The 21,853-nt window shown below is 36.3% G+C and overlaps 3 protein-coding genes across 12 annotated transcripts in view; 1 reads left to right on the top strand and 2 right to left on the bottom strand.

Moving 5' to 3' along the window:
• The window catches only part of LOC124408331 (transcription factor IIIB 90 kDa subunit), an 87,703-nt gene extending 67,105 nt beyond the window's left edge, over positions 1–20,598 (top strand). The window contains exons 1-17 of one of the 4 annotated variants that reach the window (XM_046885193.1): positions 976–1,110; positions 2,014–2,224; positions 2,362–2,446; positions 2,533–2,669; positions 2,849–2,953; positions 16,955–17,104; positions 17,470–17,563; positions 17,641–17,773; positions 17,951–18,047; positions 18,233–18,418; positions 18,581–18,669; positions 18,757–18,889; positions 19,090–19,197; positions 19,280–19,469; positions 19,603–19,814; positions 19,964–20,121; positions 20,215–20,598. In XM_046885193.1, coding sequence (XP_046741149.1) covers positions 2,014–2,224; positions 2,362–2,446; positions 2,533–2,669; positions 2,849–2,953; positions 16,955–17,104; positions 17,470–17,563; positions 17,641–17,773; positions 17,951–18,047; positions 18,233–18,418; positions 18,581–18,669; positions 18,757–18,889; positions 19,090–19,197; positions 19,280–19,469; positions 19,603–19,814; positions 19,964–20,100 — 2,067 coding nt within the window. In that variant the 5' untranslated portion in view covers positions 976–1,110 and the 3' untranslated portion in view covers positions 20,101–20,121; positions 20,215–20,598. Of the gene's footprint in view, positions 1–975; positions 1,111–2,013; positions 2,225–2,361; positions 2,447–2,532; positions 2,670–2,848; positions 2,954–10,764; positions 10,786–15,671; positions 15,779–16,954; positions 17,105–17,469; positions 17,564–17,640; positions 17,774–17,950; positions 18,048–18,232; positions 18,419–18,580; positions 18,670–18,756; positions 18,890–19,089; positions 19,198–19,279; positions 19,470–19,602; positions 19,815–19,963; positions 20,123–20,214 lie in introns of those variants that run through there. The other 3 variants (XM_046885194.1, XM_046885196.1, XM_046885195.1) reach the window with 3 other exon arrangements.
• On the bottom strand, positions 4,025–12,868 carry LOC124408336 (BTB/POZ domain-containing protein 3). 5 transcript variants are annotated; one of them, XM_046885204.1, is made up of 7 exons: positions 12,385–12,868; positions 8,738–9,019; positions 8,473–8,620; positions 8,104–8,320; positions 6,011–6,197; positions 5,548–5,726; positions 4,025–4,681 (listed from the first exon to the last, which is right to left on the bottom strand). In XM_046885204.1, the coding sequence occupies exons 1-7, from the start codon at positions 12,659–12,661 to the stop codon at positions 4,217–4,219; spliced, it is 1,755 nt and encodes a 584-aa protein (XP_046741160.1). In that variant the 5' UTR covers positions 12,662–12,868; the 3' UTR covers positions 4,025–4,216. The 5 variants fall into 5 exon arrangements, with proteins under 5 accessions (XP_046741160.1, XP_046741162.1, XP_046741165.1 ...); XM_046885206.1 differs by lacking the exon at positions 12,385–12,868 and adding an exon at positions 10,807–11,055; XM_046885209.1 differs by lacking the exon at positions 12,385–12,868 and adding an exon at positions 10,034–10,168.
• Positions 20,599–20,763: 165 nt separating the features above from the next.
• LOC124408348 (dual specificity protein phosphatase 23-like) lies at positions 20,764–21,742 on the bottom strand. 3 transcript variants are annotated; one of them, XM_046885227.1, is made up of 3 exons: positions 21,588–21,731; positions 21,282–21,493; positions 20,764–21,081 (listed from the first exon to the last, which is right to left on the bottom strand). In XM_046885227.1, the coding sequence occupies exons 1-3, from the start codon at positions 21,640–21,642 to the stop codon at positions 20,884–20,886; spliced, it is 465 nt and encodes a 154-aa protein (XP_046741183.1). In that variant the 5' UTR covers positions 21,643–21,731; the 3' UTR covers positions 20,764–20,883. The 3 variants fall into 3 exon arrangements, with proteins under 3 accessions (XP_046741183.1, XP_046741181.1, XP_046741182.1); XM_046885225.1 differs by having other exon boundaries at positions 20,770–21,081; positions 21,282–21,511; positions 21,588–21,742; XM_046885226.1 differs by having other exon boundaries at positions 20,773–21,075; positions 21,282–21,511; positions 21,588–21,741.
• Between the last annotated feature and the right edge of the window lie 111 nt (positions 21,743–21,853).

Genomic DNA, 21,853 nt, shown 5'->3' on the forward strand with positions numbered 1-21,853 from the left:
TAAGTATCCGGCGAATTTAGTTCATTTAATACATCGTTTTTAATGAAATTGTACTGTTAATCGATTGATAAAAAACATTCTTGTCTTTTAACGTTGTTCGAATGAAAATACTCGCTGCATTATTTCGAAAACAAAAAAACCGTTATCCCTACATCCATCATACCAAAGTCCCCATATTATTTAGGGACCAAAGTTAGCGACCCTAACATAATTTCTTCAGATCTAAATAATTTTGATTTCTCCCGACGGAAAAAGAAAACCAAAATTCTTTCAAAGAATTCTGTCTACTGGTATCATAATCCAAAGAAACTTTTTCACTTTCAAAAAATTTCTTTTCCCGATTTCGGATTCCTATATTTTTCAACTTTACATTCATATATGAAAAAAAAAAGTTTCTGAACCAATTTTTTATATTTTTTAGGTATTATTAAGATGCATCTGTAATATCGGTATTGAATTTAAAAAAACAAGATCAATGAGTTCATGTAACATTAAACAAAAATTATCCTAAAGAAATTTAAAGATTCGCTTCGGCGGCTGGTAACGCCGATTTGAATGGTCGACTTAAGCATGGTGTAAGGAAATAAGGTGTCTTCTTGCCCATCACCGCTGCTTCGGCCAATGAGAACGTGTCTCTAGATGACGTAATTTTGAGCACTATTTTCAAAAATTTATAAATCATAAAACAACCATTCATTCTTACGTCCACCGAATCTCATTTGATAGGGGAATAATATTCGAATATTAAATAATTGCTTACAGAGGTTATGTTGTACTTTTTAGTACCTTTACGGCAGAAACGGATTTTCGTCGTGACGTCATGTCGGGATCACGTGACTTTGTTACCGCGCATCTCCGCTAAGAACACGAGCACACCTTACTTCCTTACATCTTTGCCTTACATCATGAATTTAGGAATTGCAATTTCGAGTCAGTGCGACGAGTATCGCAGCATCGTAGAGTGGACAACAACAGCGGAGTTCTTTATACGGTCATTCTTTTGCTAAAACACGTTGAATCACTTTAGTGTCATAATACAACGATTATCCACAGCGTCAGCGACTGTTATTCGTACCTACAAATCGTAAAATCGTACGGTACTAATTCAAGGTTAGCTGTTGCACAGTAATAATGAACCTAAGGGCAGTCATTTGTATTGTAGGTTAGCTGCCGATGAATGTTTGAAACTTAATTATACACGCTTCGTAATTAACGTTAATTTGATAATGCGATCGTTAAACCTCTTTATCATATTTACCTCCATTTATCTTCATATTTCGCATTTTTGTCAATTCGCCAAACTGATTCTGTAGCTGTAATTCTGATTTGTTTGACAGGTATGTACGTCAATGCGTCGTCGTTAAATTTTTCACTTCATCGTATATTTGGAATTGATTTATGTACGAAAAAAATTACTGATTATTAATTTGAAAATTAATATACAAAACCTCAATCGAATAGAATTCCAAAAATTATGGTAAAGAAGATCAATGACGATGAATCTACGGACATCGGAGAGAGAGAGAGAATTTATCATTACTTGATAAAAGATAAATCTGTACAAACCAAACACATTTATATGAAGAGCGAGAATGAAATGATTATAAGCTGTATGAATGTGAATAGTTTCAAAGCTATTAAAAAGTTATTAAAATCCAATCTGTCAGCTAGTGCACGTAAAATGCAACTTGATCAATTAATCAAGAATAATGAATATTCAAAGTGATTATGAAATTATAACTCCGATTTACAACAAAAAACTATTTTAAGCCCTGCGCTGTTTTTAATCTACATCAATGCACCATTATACGATATATCTGAGCTTTAATGAGAAGAAACTTTAACAACGAATTAGAATCAATGTCTTTGTGGTAATGGTATGAAATTTAAATTAAATTAGGCCAAATTAATCAAAATTTTACTTACTGATTAAATACATATCAAATTTCATTGAAACGTTGATGATTTTTTAACCAGCGTAATGTTAATACTCACATTGTCGTTTTGTTTCAGATGTCGGGCAGCAAGTGCCGCAATTGCGGATCCACGGATATAGAAACCGATCCAGCACGTGGAGACGCAGTTTGTACACAATGTGGTTCTGTGCTCGAGGATCAGCTGATCGTCAGCGAAACAGCTTTCGAAGAAACTGCGACTGGGAATATTATGCTTGCGCAGTTTGTCGCCAGTGATAGTGCTGGCGGCGCAACAAGTTTCGGTGCAGGTATGCCTAAATCTTCTGCCTACTTTCGTGATTATTTGAATTATGAGTATGTAAATAAAAAAAGACAAATCCTTAAGTAATACTGTTAGCGTATTATAAAAACTCACAGTTTAACGCAATTCTATCATTAATTGTAGCCTACCATGTGAGCGGTAAAGAATCTCGAGAAGTCACTATACAGAATGCAAGGAAAGGCATAACAAACCTTTGTACTCAACTAAGGTGAGAATATTTTTGTGCAAATAAATATCTAATCGATACATTAATAGACTTCGAATGAATCTGTAACGATTTTTTCCAACACCTAGATTAAATCAACACTGCGTGGACACGGCTGTAAATTTTTATAAAATGGCATTGAGTCGGCATTTAACCAGAGGTCGGAAACAGGAACACAATCACGCAGCTTGCGTTTACATCACATGTCGAACGGAGGGAACAGCACGTATCCTTTTCAAAACAGACCTATAATATATACGATCGATGCAGTATCGCTGCGTAAACTCAATGGAGATGTTGAGAATATCTATATATTTGATACTCACGGATTTCATTATGGTTCAGAAAGATTTGTAGAAACTTCTCTGCGACAAGAAAAATATTTTTCCTTAATATTACATTTAGATATGTTGATTGATATCAGCGATGTACTACAAATTTGCGTGTACGAATTGGGACGGACATATTTGAGATTCACTCAGGCGTTATGCATCAACATTCCTTCAATGGGTAAGTTTTTGATCTTATCTTATTATAGTTTATTTTTAAATTCAGTGATTATAATGTGTTGGATGGTAACGGGGAAAAATATAGGAATAATAATACATAGAGTTTTATGTTTTATGTGTTTATAGTATGAAATAACAATATACATATTAGAAATGATAAATTTCTATACACATGAAATGGCAGAAGCAGATCTAACAATATAACTCATTATTTCAACAATATTTTAATAGTATAAGAAAGTGCCTACAGCCTAAGTGCTGATACGTATAAAACGTAACTATATATTCTTCTCATACAGAGATCTACGGGGTTTCATTATTTTTTTTTTTTTTTTCTCTCTTCTACTAATTAGCTAGTAGTTTATAATATCTCATAAATGTCAAATTCTATGAAGATTTCGCACTTATTGCATAATAAATTTTACAACCTTCAATACAACGTGTTCGAAGTGAATAGTTTTTACATTTTATTTGAGAAAAACAATCACAGCATTGTGCAATCTTAAGCTGACTATCATAATGAATGTTAGTGGTTGTACTTCAACTATATAGGTATACAAGTAAGTGCTGACTATTTTCTGACTTTGGCTTAGGTGCCGAATTTAATAAAAATTGTATTAAAATTGTCACCACTGAATCATCGAAGATATATATAAATATATATATATACAAACTTATTCGGAATAAAGTAGTAAAACACTAAATCAGGAGCATAGTTTTTGTCATGACTTGTGCGTTGCTTAAAAGGTGAAGAAAGTATGAAGTTTTCTCTTTTCTCTTCTATTTCACATTTGAAATTACAAGTTTATAATATTATTTGATACAGTTGCCGTGATTAAAAAATTCTATAGAACGAATTAAAAGACTATTTGAAGACGAGATTTTTTTTTTTTTTTCTTTCAGTATTTAATATTTTGAATTTAACGATGAAATCGTGAGCATGATATTTCCTAACAAGCTACACAACTTTACGCTTTATAAAAGTGATGAAAACTAAATCCGGAATGATTTTATATTAACGATAGTCTATCTCCGTATATAATTATAATTTTATGCAATATTGTTATTTTGGCTGTTATAAGTAAAGTGAGAATAACTTTTATACATAATAAATATGGGATGTAATATCATTGTCCGATAATTAACAGCTCCCCTAAGCGCAGTGGCAATAGGAAATGGGAGCAGTAAAACCATTAATGAGAAACATTGCCGATACAGTTATTGCAACGGGTAATTACACCATTGTCTCTGGGATAAAGTTGCGTCAATCATCCGTAGGGGGTCCGTAAAATATAAGTTCAGGAATTTGGCCTCCCTGAACTCCAGTTCCATTTGTACTTTCTGAGCTACATTGGAATTGAAAATTAACACTGCCAATGGTCGCTTCCGACATACCTTCTTGACCAAAGTAGCTCAGTTCACCACCGTCCAATATTGCGCTCGCTGTATAAAAACACTCAGGTTCTATTTGTATAGGATTTTCGAAGTACACATGAAAAGTATTACTCGAACCGTCGGAAAAGAATTTCGTATTATTCTCCGATAATACACGGCCCAATCGTTTCAATTCTATTTTAACGTTATAGTCCGCTGCTCCTGATGAACTTCCGTATAACCCAAAACCAACAACAAAAATTCGCTTATCAACGCTAAACTGAATCGAGTCACATCTCCCTCTGTAGCGCCATTGATTAGATCTGTATGCACACGACTGAAACCTGTGGCAGACCTGAAAAGAGATAATAATTGGTGTTTTGATGGCGTTTACATTCATTAAGGCATATAAGAAAGATAAAAGCACATATTTGTTAGTGATAGAACTTAGAGTGTATCGATTTTAGCCGTGAGAGCAATTTGATCAATTTTGTATCACTTCAAAGATTTAAAAATTTCTCTTAAAATTTTAGACTTGTTCATGTAATCGAAAAGCACAGCACTCTTAGTCTATAGAATAATGTCGTTTATTTTTAGCAAAGATCGTTACGAGCAGTTTTGTTCTCAGTAGAGAAAATTATGAACACTCTATCGTTTCAGTGATAATGTCTTCGTATGTGTTTTGGGATAAGGGAAGTCCCAAAGGAAAATATTAATAGCGATAATGATAGTGTGCATAGCGGGCAAACAAAAATTCAGACTTCTCTGTAACGTCCAACTTCAATTTTTTTGATTTATAGTGATGTTAGTGGCAGTTGGGGGAAAATAATTATCAGAGTTAATAAGTTGCTTCTAGGCAATACCGATTATTTATAACCAATGAAAAATTATTAGTCCGCAGCATGAGGACATTTGACGAGTTTGGAATGAATCATAGAGAAGAAAAAAAACTATGAATTTCATATCGTTGTTCCAACTTTGTTCTCGAATTCATAAAAGGGCCAATTTAATGATGTTAGATAAAGTTTGGTGGCAAGTGAAATACAGAAAGTGAAAATGTAATAATATTAAGTAAAAAAAAATCAAGGTACGCTTGAAATTCTCCAACAAGTAATACCAGCTACCAGCAAAATATACGATCTGCGAACATTGATAGAGAATATAGATTGATAGAAACCATCAAATAGAGTAGAAACAAAAATCAAAAACGTTGTGATTCACCTGAGTCTTCAGCCCTTGTCGAGGTTTGATTGGGTAACAAAGTTGTGGCTTGCTACTTGCAGTGAAATGGAGAAAAATGTCTATTGTTTCCTGTGGGTTTAGAATCCCAGTTTGTGCTACACCATTAGCAAACTCCTCTAAGCTCATTGCCGGGAGTCTTATTAAATTTAAGGCAGGTCCTAGAAGAAAGAAATAAAAGTTTTACATCCGTAGCTAAAGGTCTTTGCAAGGTGAAACAAAAAAGTAATTATTTTCTTATAACACATAGTATTGATGTGCGATGGAACGTTTCAGAAAAGTTTCATGCAATTCGTGAGCCAACTATTGGCCAAAAACACGATCAATCATTATCACTTTGACAATAATATACCTGTTGTGCTTAATATTATTGTAGTCACCAATCCGTTATACTTTAGATTCACATATGATGAGGCGCTGAAAAAAAAATAGGGATAAAACTCACCTAATAACCGTCTCTGATTAGCGGGTGTAGCCTCTAGTTCGCGGCGAGCGCATTCAGCGGAAGCCCATCTGAGAGCTGCATCCCATAGGTGCGTCTCCTTGCAGTTTAGGGTCTCTCGAGAAAGGACAGACTCAAGGGTGTGGATGTCTATATCCACAAAACCGTCCGATCTCAGGGCCATTTCTGCCTGCAGGCAAATTATTGTTGGAATGTCTCAAAAATTGCATATTGTATTAGACGAATCATATATTCTGTTTCATCAATACTAGGGGCATTCGGTATTTTGATAATTTTTTTGAATAATATGACATTGTTGAATATTAGCTGTGAACAACAATAGCAAAATAGTGAAATACCAAAATATCAATGATTAAAATAAATTTAAAAAAAAATTATTCTATATAATTTAATTTTGTGATTAGCTATTCAATTTGCAGTTCATGCACACATTCTGCGATTCCGTTTTTTCCTACCAGAATTAAAGTCTCGTTTGAGTGTCAAGTTTCTTTGCTAATATTACAAAATCGGTATGAAAAATCTTTACGAAATATTTATTACCAAACAGTTTCAAGTAATACCGAAACGAAAGTAAATATCGCAAAATGATACCGATGTGACGTAGTTAAATATTGTACCGAGAAGCAAAAATGATATAGAACTTAGAAGTCTTCTGCAGAAGAATCAAGATTTTCACCATATCAGATTCAGCCGGATAAAATCGAAAAATAAATAATTCGATACTTGTTGCTCAGGTGACCGTCGTGCCGCGTTATTCCGTTGCACATGATACAATATACATATATAATAAGTGGCAATTAACTTGTCAATATTCATTTATTCTCATTTGTCATATCAAGGCAGTGATATTCAATATATATATATATTATATATATATATATATATATATATATATATAATATATATATAATACTTAAGTACGGTATACAATATAACAGTAAGCTTTGTTACATATTGGTCAGTTCTTTCTTGCATACTGATATAAGTCGATATAAGTACAGAAAGGGACATTGTAATGGCTTGGCTTATGGTGTTGAGAGCATCTGATGATGGCTTCGTCAATACATACTAGCAACGTAGCGAATAACCAATACTGTGTTTTTTGTTCGCGCAAAACTCTTCTCTAATTCAATAACAATTCATTGGATATGTATAATTATGTCTATACACGTTGCCAGTATAGACAGTATTATTCACCTTTGAGCAACATTTTTACACTTAACGTACCACAATTTCTTAATCAACACTGATTCAGTTCAATTTTATTCAATCTACATATAAGCTGTGTATGCCTATTAGCTATTTGAACTGGCCAACTTTTATGGTGTCAACTATAGCTTGAAATATGCGTTGATAGGGTCTCCAGAAGAGTGTTCAGACACACCAGCCAATCAACATTGTGGCAAAAACAGTGATATAACCCAATTAAGTACAGTAAAATTGAGTTTAAAATCTTCAACTTGACGCTTAGAGAGTTGTATTAAACGATCACTGCTATCGGCATTAGCAATCTATGGAATGTGATCATCACAAAGAAAGAAACTTTATAGCACCTTATATGGAAGTAGTTGAAGAGATTTTTTTTATGTACGTCTTGAATAGTCGTCACAATCATTATTGCAGCACGCATCCAGATTGATATTGTTTTCGTTACTTTCATAATCGTCAGCATAGATATCTTGATAAGTTACGTTCTCTGTGACTTCAATGCCTAATCTGTTATCTGGAAAATATGGTTCACTTCTAGTTCGACTGAGCGAAAATATCTGATGATGATAGTTTAATTTCGTTTCATGAGGTGAACAATCACTTTCTGAAAGACAAAGAGAGTATGGAACTATTTGAAATCTATTGCCCTGGTAAAATCCATTACTGGAATTCAGCTTGTAATTTTTATAAACATTCTGACTCTGTAAATCAATGAAACGACTTCTGGGAGAAATATTGTCACCGTCGCTGAAACTAAAAGTTCGATAAACACATCGGTTGTCCGAACTCGTTTTATCGTCCGTAGAGCTATTGGTGTCGCTTTCGCTTAAGCCGAGAGATCCCGGAACCCGCTGATTCTCACTTACTTGAGCATCAATAACTTCCCAGCAGCGTTGCATAAGGTCTGGCTCTTCGAATAGTCGCGACTGGCTCAACAGAAGACAGGCATTCTTGGCGGTTAAACTGGTTTCTAAATAATTGACACACGCTCGTGCCAGGTGGGGGACAATGTACTTCTTTGCTACGTACAAAGTAGCCAGGACCGTGTCTGCCTCCAATTGAATCTCGTCGCAGTACATGTACCTTGAAAAAATTTTATCCCCGTTGCATTTAAAAAATTTCTTGTTATCGATACTCGGTAATTTCCTCATTCGAAGCGTCAAAACAGTTTGATATTGTTCCAACAAGAAATGTTCTCAATTAGTTAAAAGTTGTTTATTATTCATTGTGCTTACTTCAGTAGAGTGAGAAACGCGGCAGGTTCCACATCAGGTACTTCGATATCTTTTGTATTTTCTGCCAAACCCCCGTAAAACATGGCATAGAATACAGAACTTCCCGTCGCTAATACATATTTGTGGGCTGGTATGGGTTGAGTGTGTCCTGAAACAGATATGAGGTCAGAATACACCATCTTTCGTTACTCTTAGCGATCCTTAATTTTAAAAATTACTCTGAATTAGCTATCCGTGCCAATGAGATGAAACATTTTATATTTACCCGGACTTCCAACGATGAACTGTACATCAGCCATAAGATGGTTGTTGAACATGGCAGCATTGCGTTCACGGACGCTTGACTTTGTCGCTTGCCAATTCGGATCTTGGGTACAGTCTTCCGGCGATGGAAGATTTAGTTGCGTTATCTGGGAGGAAAGAGAGGATAAAGGCGAGGCTGGGGTACTCGCTGGCTGTGTGATAGCACCCTCGCGCTGCAATATCATCGAAGACGATAAAGGGCTCACTGACGGCGGGGAGCCTGACACATTGTTTGGCGACTCGGCTGAAACACATTATAAGAAAAAGTAAACCTAATTGTGCCGATGCGATACCTCGATTATTAGTTCGGATTGTCGGTGTAACTCTTTGCTAATAAGTTTAGTTGGTAATTTCCACGCAACTTTACTTGACGTTGGATTACTCATACTTTTACTATTTACTTGATATTTCTCTGATTCCAAACAGTCCTTTGTTATACATGTTAGTGGATACAGATCGTTGTACTCAAGCAGTGATATGCGATCAAGTGCAAAAGTTATTGTAACGACGAGTTAAAAGGTGAAAGTTGGTTGAAACAAACACAGAAAGAAAGGAAACTCGTGGGTTGTAAGAAATCCCGCGATATCGCAAGTCAGCGAATTGAACAAAAGCAAACTGTGGGTCACAGACAGGTCGTAGTTCCGTATTCAATGTTAATTAATTCTAAACCTAGTTTAGTCGCACCTCATCACGTCATACTTAGTTCATTAATTACGCAAACGTTGACTGATCGATGCAGCGATCAGTAGGTACTTAGGTGGTTTAAATAACCAATTTTAAAGTTGTAGACTTTTTTGTCCTTCTGTCACAAGTTCCCAGATGCGATCAAGCGAAACTGATGGAACGAATAACCCATACACAGTATACACAACCAGTTGTAGCAGATTAAGGTTATAATACATATACATGGTACGGTAGAGATCTAGAATTAGATCCTGTATAAAAAAGGAAATGAATAGCCGAAAGGTGAATGGACTACTGTAGTATATGAGGATGTATCTTAAATGAACATGCATAAAAAAAGGGTTAAAAAAAAAAAAAAAAAATCATACGTAACGATGATTGAAGAAAGGTTCATAATATTTAAAAAACAAACTAACAACTCCCTTCGATTACGGACGTAGCGGAAGAAGGAAATTTTCATAGTTACCGTCAGTATACATTATTTTGTATGTGTTCTTGCCGATTTGTTTTTTTTTTTTTTTTGTTTTTCTATCGTTGTTTTCCCTGCTATGTCCAGCAGTTACTGTATTCGTAGGTTTTTGAAAACGACATCGTGTATTGTAAATAAAATGAGAAATCTGCTGGTCGTACACTCGAATCGACCAGAAGAGAGTCCGTCGTTCGGGGGAATTAGAAAACACTGAAATTGCCGTCGGTCGCCGCCATCAGTACCACTTTCGTGACATCACTAACTCATGCAAAAGAAGCACGCGTGTGTACGTGTCGTGTATGTGTCACGCATTGTGGAACCACGCAACGATTCTTTACGAGAGCCGTGAATAATCCGATGCATAATATAACGTCACGTACAGTATGCGTCAATGCAAGCATAAATTGTGTTGATCGGTAACAACGGAGAAATTGTGATTTAAAATTGACGAGGCTGAAGTTAATAACGTGAACAAAAATGATTATTTTCCATCTTTAGAATATCCGAAGAAATTGAATTTCCAAAATTTGAGTAAATTTCAAGTAATCTAAAAGTTTGAAAATAACAACTTTTTTCAAAGATACATCGTTAGAATAACGTTACAAACTTCAGACTGATTAAAATCAGTATGTTTCAGCCGGTACGCAGGCAACTCTCCTTGCATCGGTGTTTTGCGGTGCGACGCAATACGGAGCTTACAAAAGTATGCGTGTGTATTACGCATTGCATGTTGGTTCCGATATTTTATTTCGGTTAAAAAAAAAAAAAAAAAAAAATCGCTAATCGTTTACTCGCTAGAATTCTGGTCAACATCTGATCGTCATTTATTATACTTGCTTATTTTACACCAGTTAAAGGTATGCATGTGCGACACTCACCGTTCACCCAGGCATTTGTCTGTGTCACGGATATGTTATCCTGGAAACGTTTCACCGGCTTTGGAGCGATTTTTGAATATAAATTAGACATCGCCATGTTGTAGAAACTTTTTATAATCTGTGTATACTTGTACTTCGGTATTCCGTATTTATTTGTATTATCATATACCCAATGAAATAGTTAACGTGAAAACGATTTGTACAAAGCGAGGGCTATTCTAGACTGTTGAACTGGCGACAAACCAACTAGACAACCCGTCCTGACGCCGCAGGCGACAACGGTCGATATAATACACCTATAATTCAACGTGCGCAACTCCGTTTTTCGATCTCCGTCAGTTCGCCTCTAGCGAGCCTCTCCCTTTGTATATGTACTTTATAATACCGTCACACACATGCGCACATCCGTCTCGTCGTATCGTTATCCTTCGTATTCTCGTGTCGACGCATCGGAAATGCGCAGAACTCCACTCTTAAAATACAGCAAATGCAAATGTATTGCATAAAAAAAAAAAAAAAAATGAACCAAATTAGTCGATATCAATCTTTCCACAAATATTCATACAAATGCGGTTTCTCCTATCTTTCGATTGATAAAAAAACTAGTTTCTATAACCGTTCACCTGTTGGTCCAAAAAAAAAAAAAAAAAAAAAAAACGAAAAAAAAAACGACAACAACAACGAAATGCAAATAAAAATGATGCCTTAAGTTATAGCCGTGATATCTACACCCGAATTGACCCCATTTGCAACTACATTGCAGTATACGCAATAGTTGCCAGTGGTTGAATAAACCACGTGCAGCGTTCTCTTTGGCTCATACCACATTGTGATACCTCGTTGCACACATGATATCGTTCATTTCTTTTTCACCTCAGTGCACAGATTACTCTTGCGTTATACCTATATATATATGTGTGTATTACAGGTATGTCCTAAGCGGTTACGTAACGTGTAATCATGTTCTGTCTGCAAACAGGCCGCGGGCGCACGTGGAGTGCTCGGCAGAGAAAGGTTAAATACGATTATATACCGGTCGTGCATGGATGCATTTTGTATGCACATCGTAAGGACCGTGATGATTAAGGGGCCAAACTGATCGCGTCTCTGTTCATCTATCTTCGGTCCTAGGGTTTCATTATACTTGCCGGACGAATTAAAATGGTTCAAAAGCATCGCAGAATAATTGTCGTTTGCAATTTGTTGCATGATCTCGTGAGATGTATAAAATCGTGTAGATATACAAGTTGAGAAAGAATTTTTTGCTCCTTCGAAGGTGATTCGCGGTGATTCCATTTCAAAAGATCTGTGTACCATAATCTGTCAGTTTACATGTAAGAAGGATGACATTTTATGAGGTTGAAGTTAGTAACGTTACTTTAACGATGCATGTTGATAAAAAAATTTTACTTCGAGATTTTAGCCAGTTAACAATAACAAAGAAAAAATTTTGATATTTTGATAAGTCAACTTATTGGAAATCGTTCGAAAATTGTACGATATCTAACTGTGTTTTATACGATGTTTCGTTAAGTTAACGTTACTAACTTCATCTTTCTGAAATTTTTCAACTTTTACCTCCCCGTATATTCAAGCCCCTTCTACGAAGACTTCCGTTGTTTTGGCTGACCATGGGTATCCTGTCTTCGGCACCGACTATCGCATGATTTTCTTCAATCGTTGCCGACTGCAGATGGAATCTTCTTTCATCCGCGGACCCGGAGGTTTCCTCCTCTTCGAGGATCAGCGCTGCCAAATTTGCAATTCCTCTGTGGAGGCCGTTTTGCTCGCATCCAGGAACGATTCCCAGTCCGATTCGCGAACTGATCTCACTCACGACGTCGCGCACCAACATTTTCCTATCAAGTAGCCTCCGTTCGTCCTCCCGCCGCCTTTTTCTTCTTATTCAATTATTCACTTTCTCACTTTTTTTCTCCACTCACCGGTCGGTCATCATTCTTTTCCTTTCTCGTCGCATCATTCGCACAGAATCACCGAATCGCAGTTTCCTACGCTACCGATCGGCGCGGGATCGTTTTGATGTTTCACTAATTATTTCCACTCGTCATGACAACTTTTTGCCATCAATTTCGTCCGGGAATCACTCACTAAGGTACATTTAATCTTGCAATAATTTAACAGTTGTTTGAGAAATTTATTAGATTCTCAATTATCTATCTATCATCACTGTGCTGTGGAAGGTTCAGTCTTTATCTATAATAAAGTGTAAAATAAAATTGCAGTCGTGTCGTAGACATAAAATTTGCCAATACTGTACAAAATATAGGTAGAGAACATGTTTTTCTTTCATTGCCTAACAATGTTACCAGCTGTAGGTACATACGTGTGTATATATGTAAGTAAATGTAAACTTCATACACATTTACGTGTGTAAGGTATGCAGTTTTTGTATTGCAACACCGAGACGGCACAGCCACCTTTCCCTAACATTGCCAGCGGTCCTCCGTCCCCACCTGAATCTCGTGACACCTTATTTCGCGATTTTGTTATCCGATTCGACTTATTTTTCGCAGACTTGGTCTTGCTTTTAATTTCACAAATTTGCTTTACTGTCGGTAAAGGAGTTTTCTTCGCGATATATTACCCGTTATTATCCCTTCATAGAAAACGTTATCCCTTATACGAATCACCCATCAACTCTATGACAGTTGAAACATTTTATTTTCAGCTATCGACGAGTCATTATAAACCGATTTTGGGTCCTCTTTAATTACATATATTATGGAGATTCGTTATTGTTGTGGAAAAATTTACAATTGACAAACCCGTTTGGGAATTCACGGCGTCGCATCTTTTTGTTATTCCTACAGAGTTCGGCGAACGACAAGTATAACAATGCTTATAATAGTATTGTTTTTCATCTCGGCTGGTTAGTTCAGTTTCTGCATTGCGCAATGTTGCGTGTTTCGCAGAATCTTCGCTTCACTCTCTCCTTGGAGCAAAAGTAATGAATTACTTTTTGGAAAAATCGTTATTTCACAATTGCACGGATGTCGTGAGATGTAGTAAATTATAATAAAGCAAAACTTAATCATGTTTTGAAGATTTGACTACTTCAAAGTCACTATAAACTTGAAAAACAGTCATTTTTCCCCTCAATGTTTCGTTACCTTAACGTTACTAACTTCAGCCTTATCTCGGAGTCACGTATTGTGCCTTTTTTTTTTTTGTTGCCGTTTTATTATTATTGTCGATTCGTGTAAACAATAATACGGTCGATAATAATGCGCGGTAAAACGAATCCAATTATATTATACCTATATCTGGTTGTTTTTCAAGAATATCAGTACATAAGGAAGTAATCGTGAAAGAAGATTGATCTACTGATAATATTTGAACAGCTTTGTCAAGTTTTTAAAGAACCGATAACAGGCAAACTTTATGGCTAAATCACATCGGAATGAAGGATAATTGAATTTCAAGGTGATCGGCGTGTCTAACTTGTACGTCACTCCGTCGGTCAAGGTTTTTCTTACGATTTATAGTGTCACAAAAGCAGTATCTCGACTAGCTATCACCTGTGGAAAAACTACGACGAAAAAAAAATTTCCCCAATATTCATTTCGTATATTATTGCTAAAAATTAAACTTTCACATTTTATCTCTAATACGTGTTATATGGGTATGTATAGACACGAATGTTTTTACTGTTCTATTATAAGTTTCATAAGAAACTAATCGTTATGGTTGATTCACGTTGAAAAATTCATTTAAATTAAAATCAGGCCGCATTTCGTAATTCATTGAAACTCAATTTAATTATAAACTTTCGCTCTTATCTTCTTTTTTTTTTTTTCAAGTTTAGTTTATTTTTTTTATTCAGTTTTATCGAAATCAATGCAACGAATTCACGCCAACACGACTATAATATATACACTAAAAAAAGACATCGCACTGGCTTATTTATGCGTGAAGCAAGATTCCACTTGACAAAATTATTATCACAAGCTTGACCCTCTCTGACCCAAATCACGATTACTAATCACGTATACCTATATTTTTTTTACATCGGATTTCATTGATGTCACATTACACCAAGTACACATATCGTATTATATTCTCGTCTAGCTCGTCGTTCGTTATATACAGTCAAAGTGATCATACCATAATATCATTTTTAATACAATCACACATTGTGTACAGTAATAATACTTATCGTATCACAATAACCCTGACACAAAACCTGTCGTATATAGTATCGACTTTGTTACTATACTTTAAAATAATTTATAAAGAAGAAAAAAAAAAAAAAAAAAAATCACATTCTCCATTAATTAAAGGTAAAATTTGAAAGAAAGTAGAAGAATAAATATATATATATCACGTTCACTGAACACCAAAAAAAAAAAAAAAAAAATAATAATAGAAAAACTACCAAGAAGATAACACAAATTTCACAAAAAAAAAAAAAACAAAACAATTATTTCGCACTTTTGTTCGAGGAAAAATTCTTCTAAGCTGTGCATGTATCACGTACTTTATTCCTTACGACGAAATGACTGACTTGAAACTATAGTTTGCCGACCACCGCGTTCTTTGGCTCCGGCAACACTTTTACAACGACTTTACACGATGTCATGTCGCTACCAACCGCTGCCTTGATTCAAGCCTATACCGAGGTCTTCGGGATTTTCCCCCCACCTTCTGCTAGTTTTTTTTCTGCCTTTTCATCTCCCTCCCCCCCCCCCTTTATCTCTTTCGTTTTTCATCTTCCTCCAGCCGCCCCCCCCCCCCCCCCCCCCCACAAATTTCTGTAGCCGCAAATCACTCTGGTCACGTGTCTTCACTGTGACAACATTATTGTAAACAATGTTATTCGGTCGTTTTTTTCTGCGGGAAATTCATCGTCTGCTGGGCATAATAAATACATACTATATATATTTATGCAGTGCAACCGATGATGAAATGTGAGAGGAGAGATTTCGACTGGCAATGCGTAAAATTTTAATAGGTATGATCGTAGCTTATATCTACCTATATGAGGTATAGAATATATTTAATATAGAAATTGATTTTCTTGTGTGTTACAAAAAAAAAAAAAAACAAAAAAAAAAAACAAACTTTGCTCTCTCCTTGTAAATTAAATTCAATAAACTTTGCGCGACTTGTCCTTTGTTGCTAAACGAAGATATAATCGTATAAGACATTTACTTTCACATCGATTGGGCGACAACTTATAAATATATATACCTCTTATACATATATAGAAAAGTTTGCTGGGGGCCGAATATTTACGTTGCCTAATTATAATCATTGCAAATCATCTGCATACCGTACAGCGTGTGTGTATAAGTATATGCATTTGTATTGGTTACCAAATGAATTCATCTGATCTGTAATAACGGTATAGAAAATTAAGAAAATTAACTTCTATAATTCTACATCTTTCTCATTGTCGGAAAATTTAATTGTGGATAGAAGATGCAAATGAATTTTTTATAGCTGTGTTAAGAAATAATAATAATAATAATAATAATATAGCACGTTTCATTATTCTTTTTGTCTATTGTCACTCGTACGATAGATTTTCTAACTATTGCAATGAAATTTACGTTACAATAAAATTTTACTCTATATGCAGTAATGTAAATAAAAATTTCCACACCTATAACTGTGCCTGTACAATGGCCGTTGGATTAGAATGCTTATACATATAGTTGGCAAAAGATAAGAGTTTATAATAAACTTTCGTCCGTGATCTGTTAGTGCCGCATAGCGAAAGTCTGCGCCTTCACTTTCAGTAATTCACTGTGTTCTACTTACGTTGTAGTATAGTGACCAAGAACGCGTTAAAATTTGAAATTCATCGACACGCCCGCACGAATCTATACAAGAACGAAACCTTCGATTTTTCATATCAATCCCTTCCTTCATCCGCCTCTCCTGCGAATCGACGTATATAAACTATAACTATATAAATTAAAAATTATAATACGTCGTTTGTCGTTATACTTTTTTGTCGGAAAGAGCTCCGCAGAATCGAATGTCTGTCATGAAACGCGGAGGAAATTTCTAAATACACAATTAATCACTTACAGTTTCCTTATTGCCTATTGTACGTACATTGTATATATATATATATATATATATATATATATATATTTAAGCAAATGGCCTTCTATTTCAGATCCTTGCCTCTACATCATGCGGTTTGCAAATAAACTTGAGTTTGGCGAAAAAAGCCACGAGGTTTCGATGACGGCACTCAGGGTCGTGCAAAGGATGAAAAGAGATAGTATTCACAGCGGTCGGAGACCTTCCGGTTTATGCGGAGCCGGTAAGTTCAAGAGACTTCCTAGTCTTCCTTATTATACCTGTCTCCGCATGGTGCACACCTTTACATACTCACTACTCATACTAAGTTAAGGTGCATGACACAGTGCTCAGGCATATGATTAATACCGAGGCATAGTAGCCCTAGACTTCCGGGAACGGGCATAATATTTTCATGTGGCATCAAACGTTCTACGAATGTGTTCAGACATTGTGGTTCCAAAGTTCGGGGTCATCGAGTTTTCTTATTTTACTCATTGACGCCTTTTTTTGCCGTTTATTTATTCTTATTCCTCCGTTGTTTCTTCACTAATGAAATATAAGAATTTTTCAATCTTAAACCTTTTTGCATTTATCCTTGAATTACAGCCCTGCTTATGGCTGCACGACTTCACGAGTTCAATAGATCTCCGGGTGACATTATAAAAATTGTCAAAGTACACGAGTCGACTTTACGCAAAAGGTAAATTTTATACAACGCATTGATGTTTATTCGTGCTTATCATATTGTTAATTTAATACTCATATTTACTAATACAGGCTAATAGAATTCGGTGATACACCATCCAGTGCTTTGACACTTGAAGAGTTCATGACGGTCGATTTGGAGGAAGAACAGGATCCACCTGCCTTTAAAGCGGCTAGAAAAAAGGATCGGGAACGTCTACAGAAGGTATCATCATCTCACATTTATAATTTGTTTCAGGTGTTTCGTTTTGTCACTTTTTTTTCTTCTTCTTTTTTATTTAAAGGAATTCGTAGATTTGCATCCGATTCAAATATCGTTCCAGTTGGTGATCTGAAACATTCTTGTGTACTTATTTCTTTCTTCACTTTTTACTCTATATAGTTAGAAAAAATGTCCAACGAGTTCAACGAACTCCAAACCGAAATTGACAAGCAGCTGGAGGAACAGAAATCTGGGAAAGCGAAACGGAAGAAAGATGGTAATGTCAGATGGAAATATTTCAGCTTGATACCGCATTTTTTTTTTCTTTTTCTCTTCATCATCAACTACTTTCTATTCTCAACAATCGTAATAATATGTATTATTATTGTAATGTAGTAACAGTTGCAATTTATCGTTTAAATTACCCGTTAAAACTTGACTTCCTGTATTTTTATTTTTCAGCATCAAATCCAGAAGAACTGGACGCTGACAGGTTTATAAGACAGAGCAATTTAAACATCATACATGACTGCTTGACTGGGATGGTCGAGGGTTCTGAAAATGCTACTGAAGATCACGACGATCCTCCATCCATCGTCGAATCCGGTCCAGGTACTCGTTCTTCGGAGTATTTGGCCATGGGCTTAGGTAAGTTTAATTTCCTTGATTCAAAATAGGTTTGAAATATTTACGTAAAATCGAGCATGTCAGAATACATTTTCGAATATATATACATATATTTATTTTGATTAGTGGTAATTCCGAACATTTCCTGTCAATAAATTTTATATCGTTGAAAAAACTTTTTAGGTCCCGATATAGCTTCGATGGGATTAGCATCTTCCTTGGACGATAAAAGCAACGCCTCGAAAGAAAAGGACGTCTCGATTTACGAAAACGTAAGTTCGAGCTTTTGCATAACGCTATTTTCGCATCCTTACGAGTAATGGCTCTTATACCTATGATTCGTGGATTTACTGCTGCAGGGTTCACTGGAAATTGATATGTCAGGAATCGATGATGACGAATTGGACAGCTACATTATGTCTGAGAAAGAGTCGCGATATAAAGGGAAATTGTGGAATAAGGTGAACGCGGAATACCTTGAACAGCAAAAAGGTAACAAGGAAACAAATTATGAGAAAACCAAGTCTGGGGTATACCTGCATATACATTTGTGCACAGTTTCAATCCCCGAATTTTGAATAATTCTCATTTTACGATTACCGAGTACGTATTCAAAGAGAGTGCAAAAGATGAACGAACTTATTCTTAGAGGTGAATGGCTACTGAAGTTTAATCGGTAATTTGCATGGCAGAAAAGGAAGAGAAGCGCAAGAAGGAAAAGGAGGAAGGGAAACCGGAAAAAAAGCGCAGACGAACTGCTCCGCGTAAGCAGAAGAATCAAGGGCCAGCAAATAGTGCGGGTAAGTTTATAATACACACTGCAGTGTTTTTAATTAACTCAAGTGTGTCGATTACTTCATGACAGTTCATTGTGTTTTACAGGCGAGGCAATCGAAAAAATGCTACAAGAAAAGCGGATATCTTCAAAGATAAACTACGAGGTACTCAAGAGCTTGAGCATCGCCGTGCCTGCACAGACGACTGGAGAACAGTGCAACGATTCAGAGATTTTACCTGTACCCGCTTCGCCTTCGGCTCAAGATTCTTGTCAAGCTTTCAGTCCTAGTCGGGTGTACGTAATTTTCGATACTCATCCGTTCGTCGGATACGCGTTTCCTTATGCAAATTTTTCTCTGTCGTTATCACCAATTCTAATAATGACCATTGTTCTTCACAAATGCACATTATGTATATTGTATTTACAGAAACAGAACACCGGGAGTTAAGGTCGAAGAATCGGTGGTAAAACAGCCTCGAAAGTTTCAAGGTCCAAAAGTCAACGCAAAACGTACGCGGAAAACTGGCGAGGTCGGGCTTCCGCTTGGCGACACGGAAATTGTCACTGATGATGAGCCGCTAAAGGTTGAGGTAGCATTGTCCTCGACACCAGTCGGGGCTGAATTCACCTCAGATGCTGGTAATTCTTACATGCAATTTGTAAAAGATTTTTTTATCTGGGAATTGCTGCATACATGTACAGTTCAATACGATAGCAATAGACGTGTGTTACGTAACACTGACAAATTACCAATACTTTGGTTAATTTGTAATAATTTACCTATACAGTCGGGGACAATGAGGATTACGTAGACGAGGAGGCTGACGTAGATGCCGAGGTGGATGAGTTATCTGTGGGTCAGATGTTGGGTCGGTATACCGGTGACGATGATTACGGATACGGTTACGAAGATGAGGATTATTGAATATCGTTATTAGTGCGGACATGTAAGCCTTTTGATACATCTGCAATATGTAATGACGTTATTTATAGAATAACTTTGTATTCATTAGATACTTTACCCATGGACATTTTTTTTAAGGTCGCACGTTTGAGGAGATACACCAAGCCGAGGATGGATGCATCTTGACGCAAAATGAACGTGAGCTCTCGACAAATAATCTTACGCCTTGTATGCGCTACATTGGGTTAATCGACATTAGTGTATCGATAACTGCATCAGGCCTGATTATCTGAAGTTGAGACAAACGAATTTTTCCAATGTTCATTGCAGTGGTGGGCTGGTAAAATTCGATATTATTCGGACCAGTCGGAAGGCGGAAAACAACATCACAACGCGTGACAACCACGTCAAATTCGTTTGTGTACATTTACTCGATTTCTTGATACGTCTAGATGGTGAAGAATTATGCATTTATTCGCTCAACTTTCGATATTTAACTTCAATGCATACCTATCTGCTCATATGTATAAGGGACAGATTCAAAAGGAATGAAAATTAGAGATACGGTATTTGAGAATGAAAATTGGACTGATTTTCGTGATATTCAGCAAATATATGCTAGCCAACAGTGTATGGAAAAAGGTGGCACATAAATTGCAAATGAACGAGAAAATAAAGACTAATATACTATTGTTCATATTTCACACTCTTCTTCGTCGACCTGTACATAAAATTTTGACATCTTTGAATAATCCGATGCATTTTCAGGCTGCTCTTTTACCATTTAAGGCAAAACTAATATTCCTACTCGCGTCGTAAGGCGTCGTGGTAGTTTATGACAGAGCGTTCCTGGGCGTAGGTTTCAATGCTACCGGGGCGCATTATTCTCAAGTTTGTAATGGCCCGTTCAGGTGCAAGATCTTGGAATTTAACCAAGTAACAGGCCGCCATCACACCTGTTCGACCTCGACCGTGATAACAATGCACACAGACTACCTGAAACTTGCAATTCGGCCAATTTGTCAAAGAAAAATCATCACATTCTTAAACCGCGTGGATGTCCTGCTCATTCGGAGGATCATAAACTACGACAAGATTAATCATCTCAAAGCTACAAGAATTTAACAATAAAAGTTGCCAAACATTATTAGCGTATTCTAGCACTGTGAGAGCAAACGGATGCTTTCTGAATTTTTACTCACGCCACCGTCGACCTGAGCTCTTCGGCAAATATCCATAAATCGATCAACTTCTGCGAAGGTGGGCACTTCGAATTCTTCTATTGGAATTTCTGTCCAATTCATGCTATTCGGTATAGCTTCAAGTGGGGGTCTCCTTTCTCGGCTTAAAGTAACCAGATGCGTGATGCCTTTATCTGCTAGGAATCGTATATTCTCTTCAGTTTGGGGCCATCCTGTGCAAGCAAGTATACCTGGACACGTGCAGGCAGCATGATGTCATGTGTTGTTTTGTACACTAGTGCGGAAATTGAACGACGTCTTACTCACCCGGTACAACCCAGGAAAAATTAAACGGAGCAACAGAAACGTCGTCTCTACTCATTTCAAGTGTATTTGCTAATATTTCACCCGTTTTATGTATGTCTGTACATACAATGCAAGGGAAACTTTGATTTGGCTAAATTACATTTCACCACATTTCCTAGGAATTGTTGTACGAACGATAACAACTGTACGTATTGAAATCCTTCGATGGACGCGTGCTTATCTATTTCGTACGGAAGGATGGATGCATACGGACTGAACGCGAGGTG

The sequence above is a fragment of the Diprion similis genome, chromosome 7, assembly GCF_021155765.1.
Source record: "Diprion similis isolate iyDipSimi1 chromosome 7, iyDipSimi1.1, whole genome shotgun sequence".
NCBI lineage: Eukaryota > Metazoa > Arthropoda > Insecta > Hymenoptera > Diprionidae > Diprion > Diprion similis.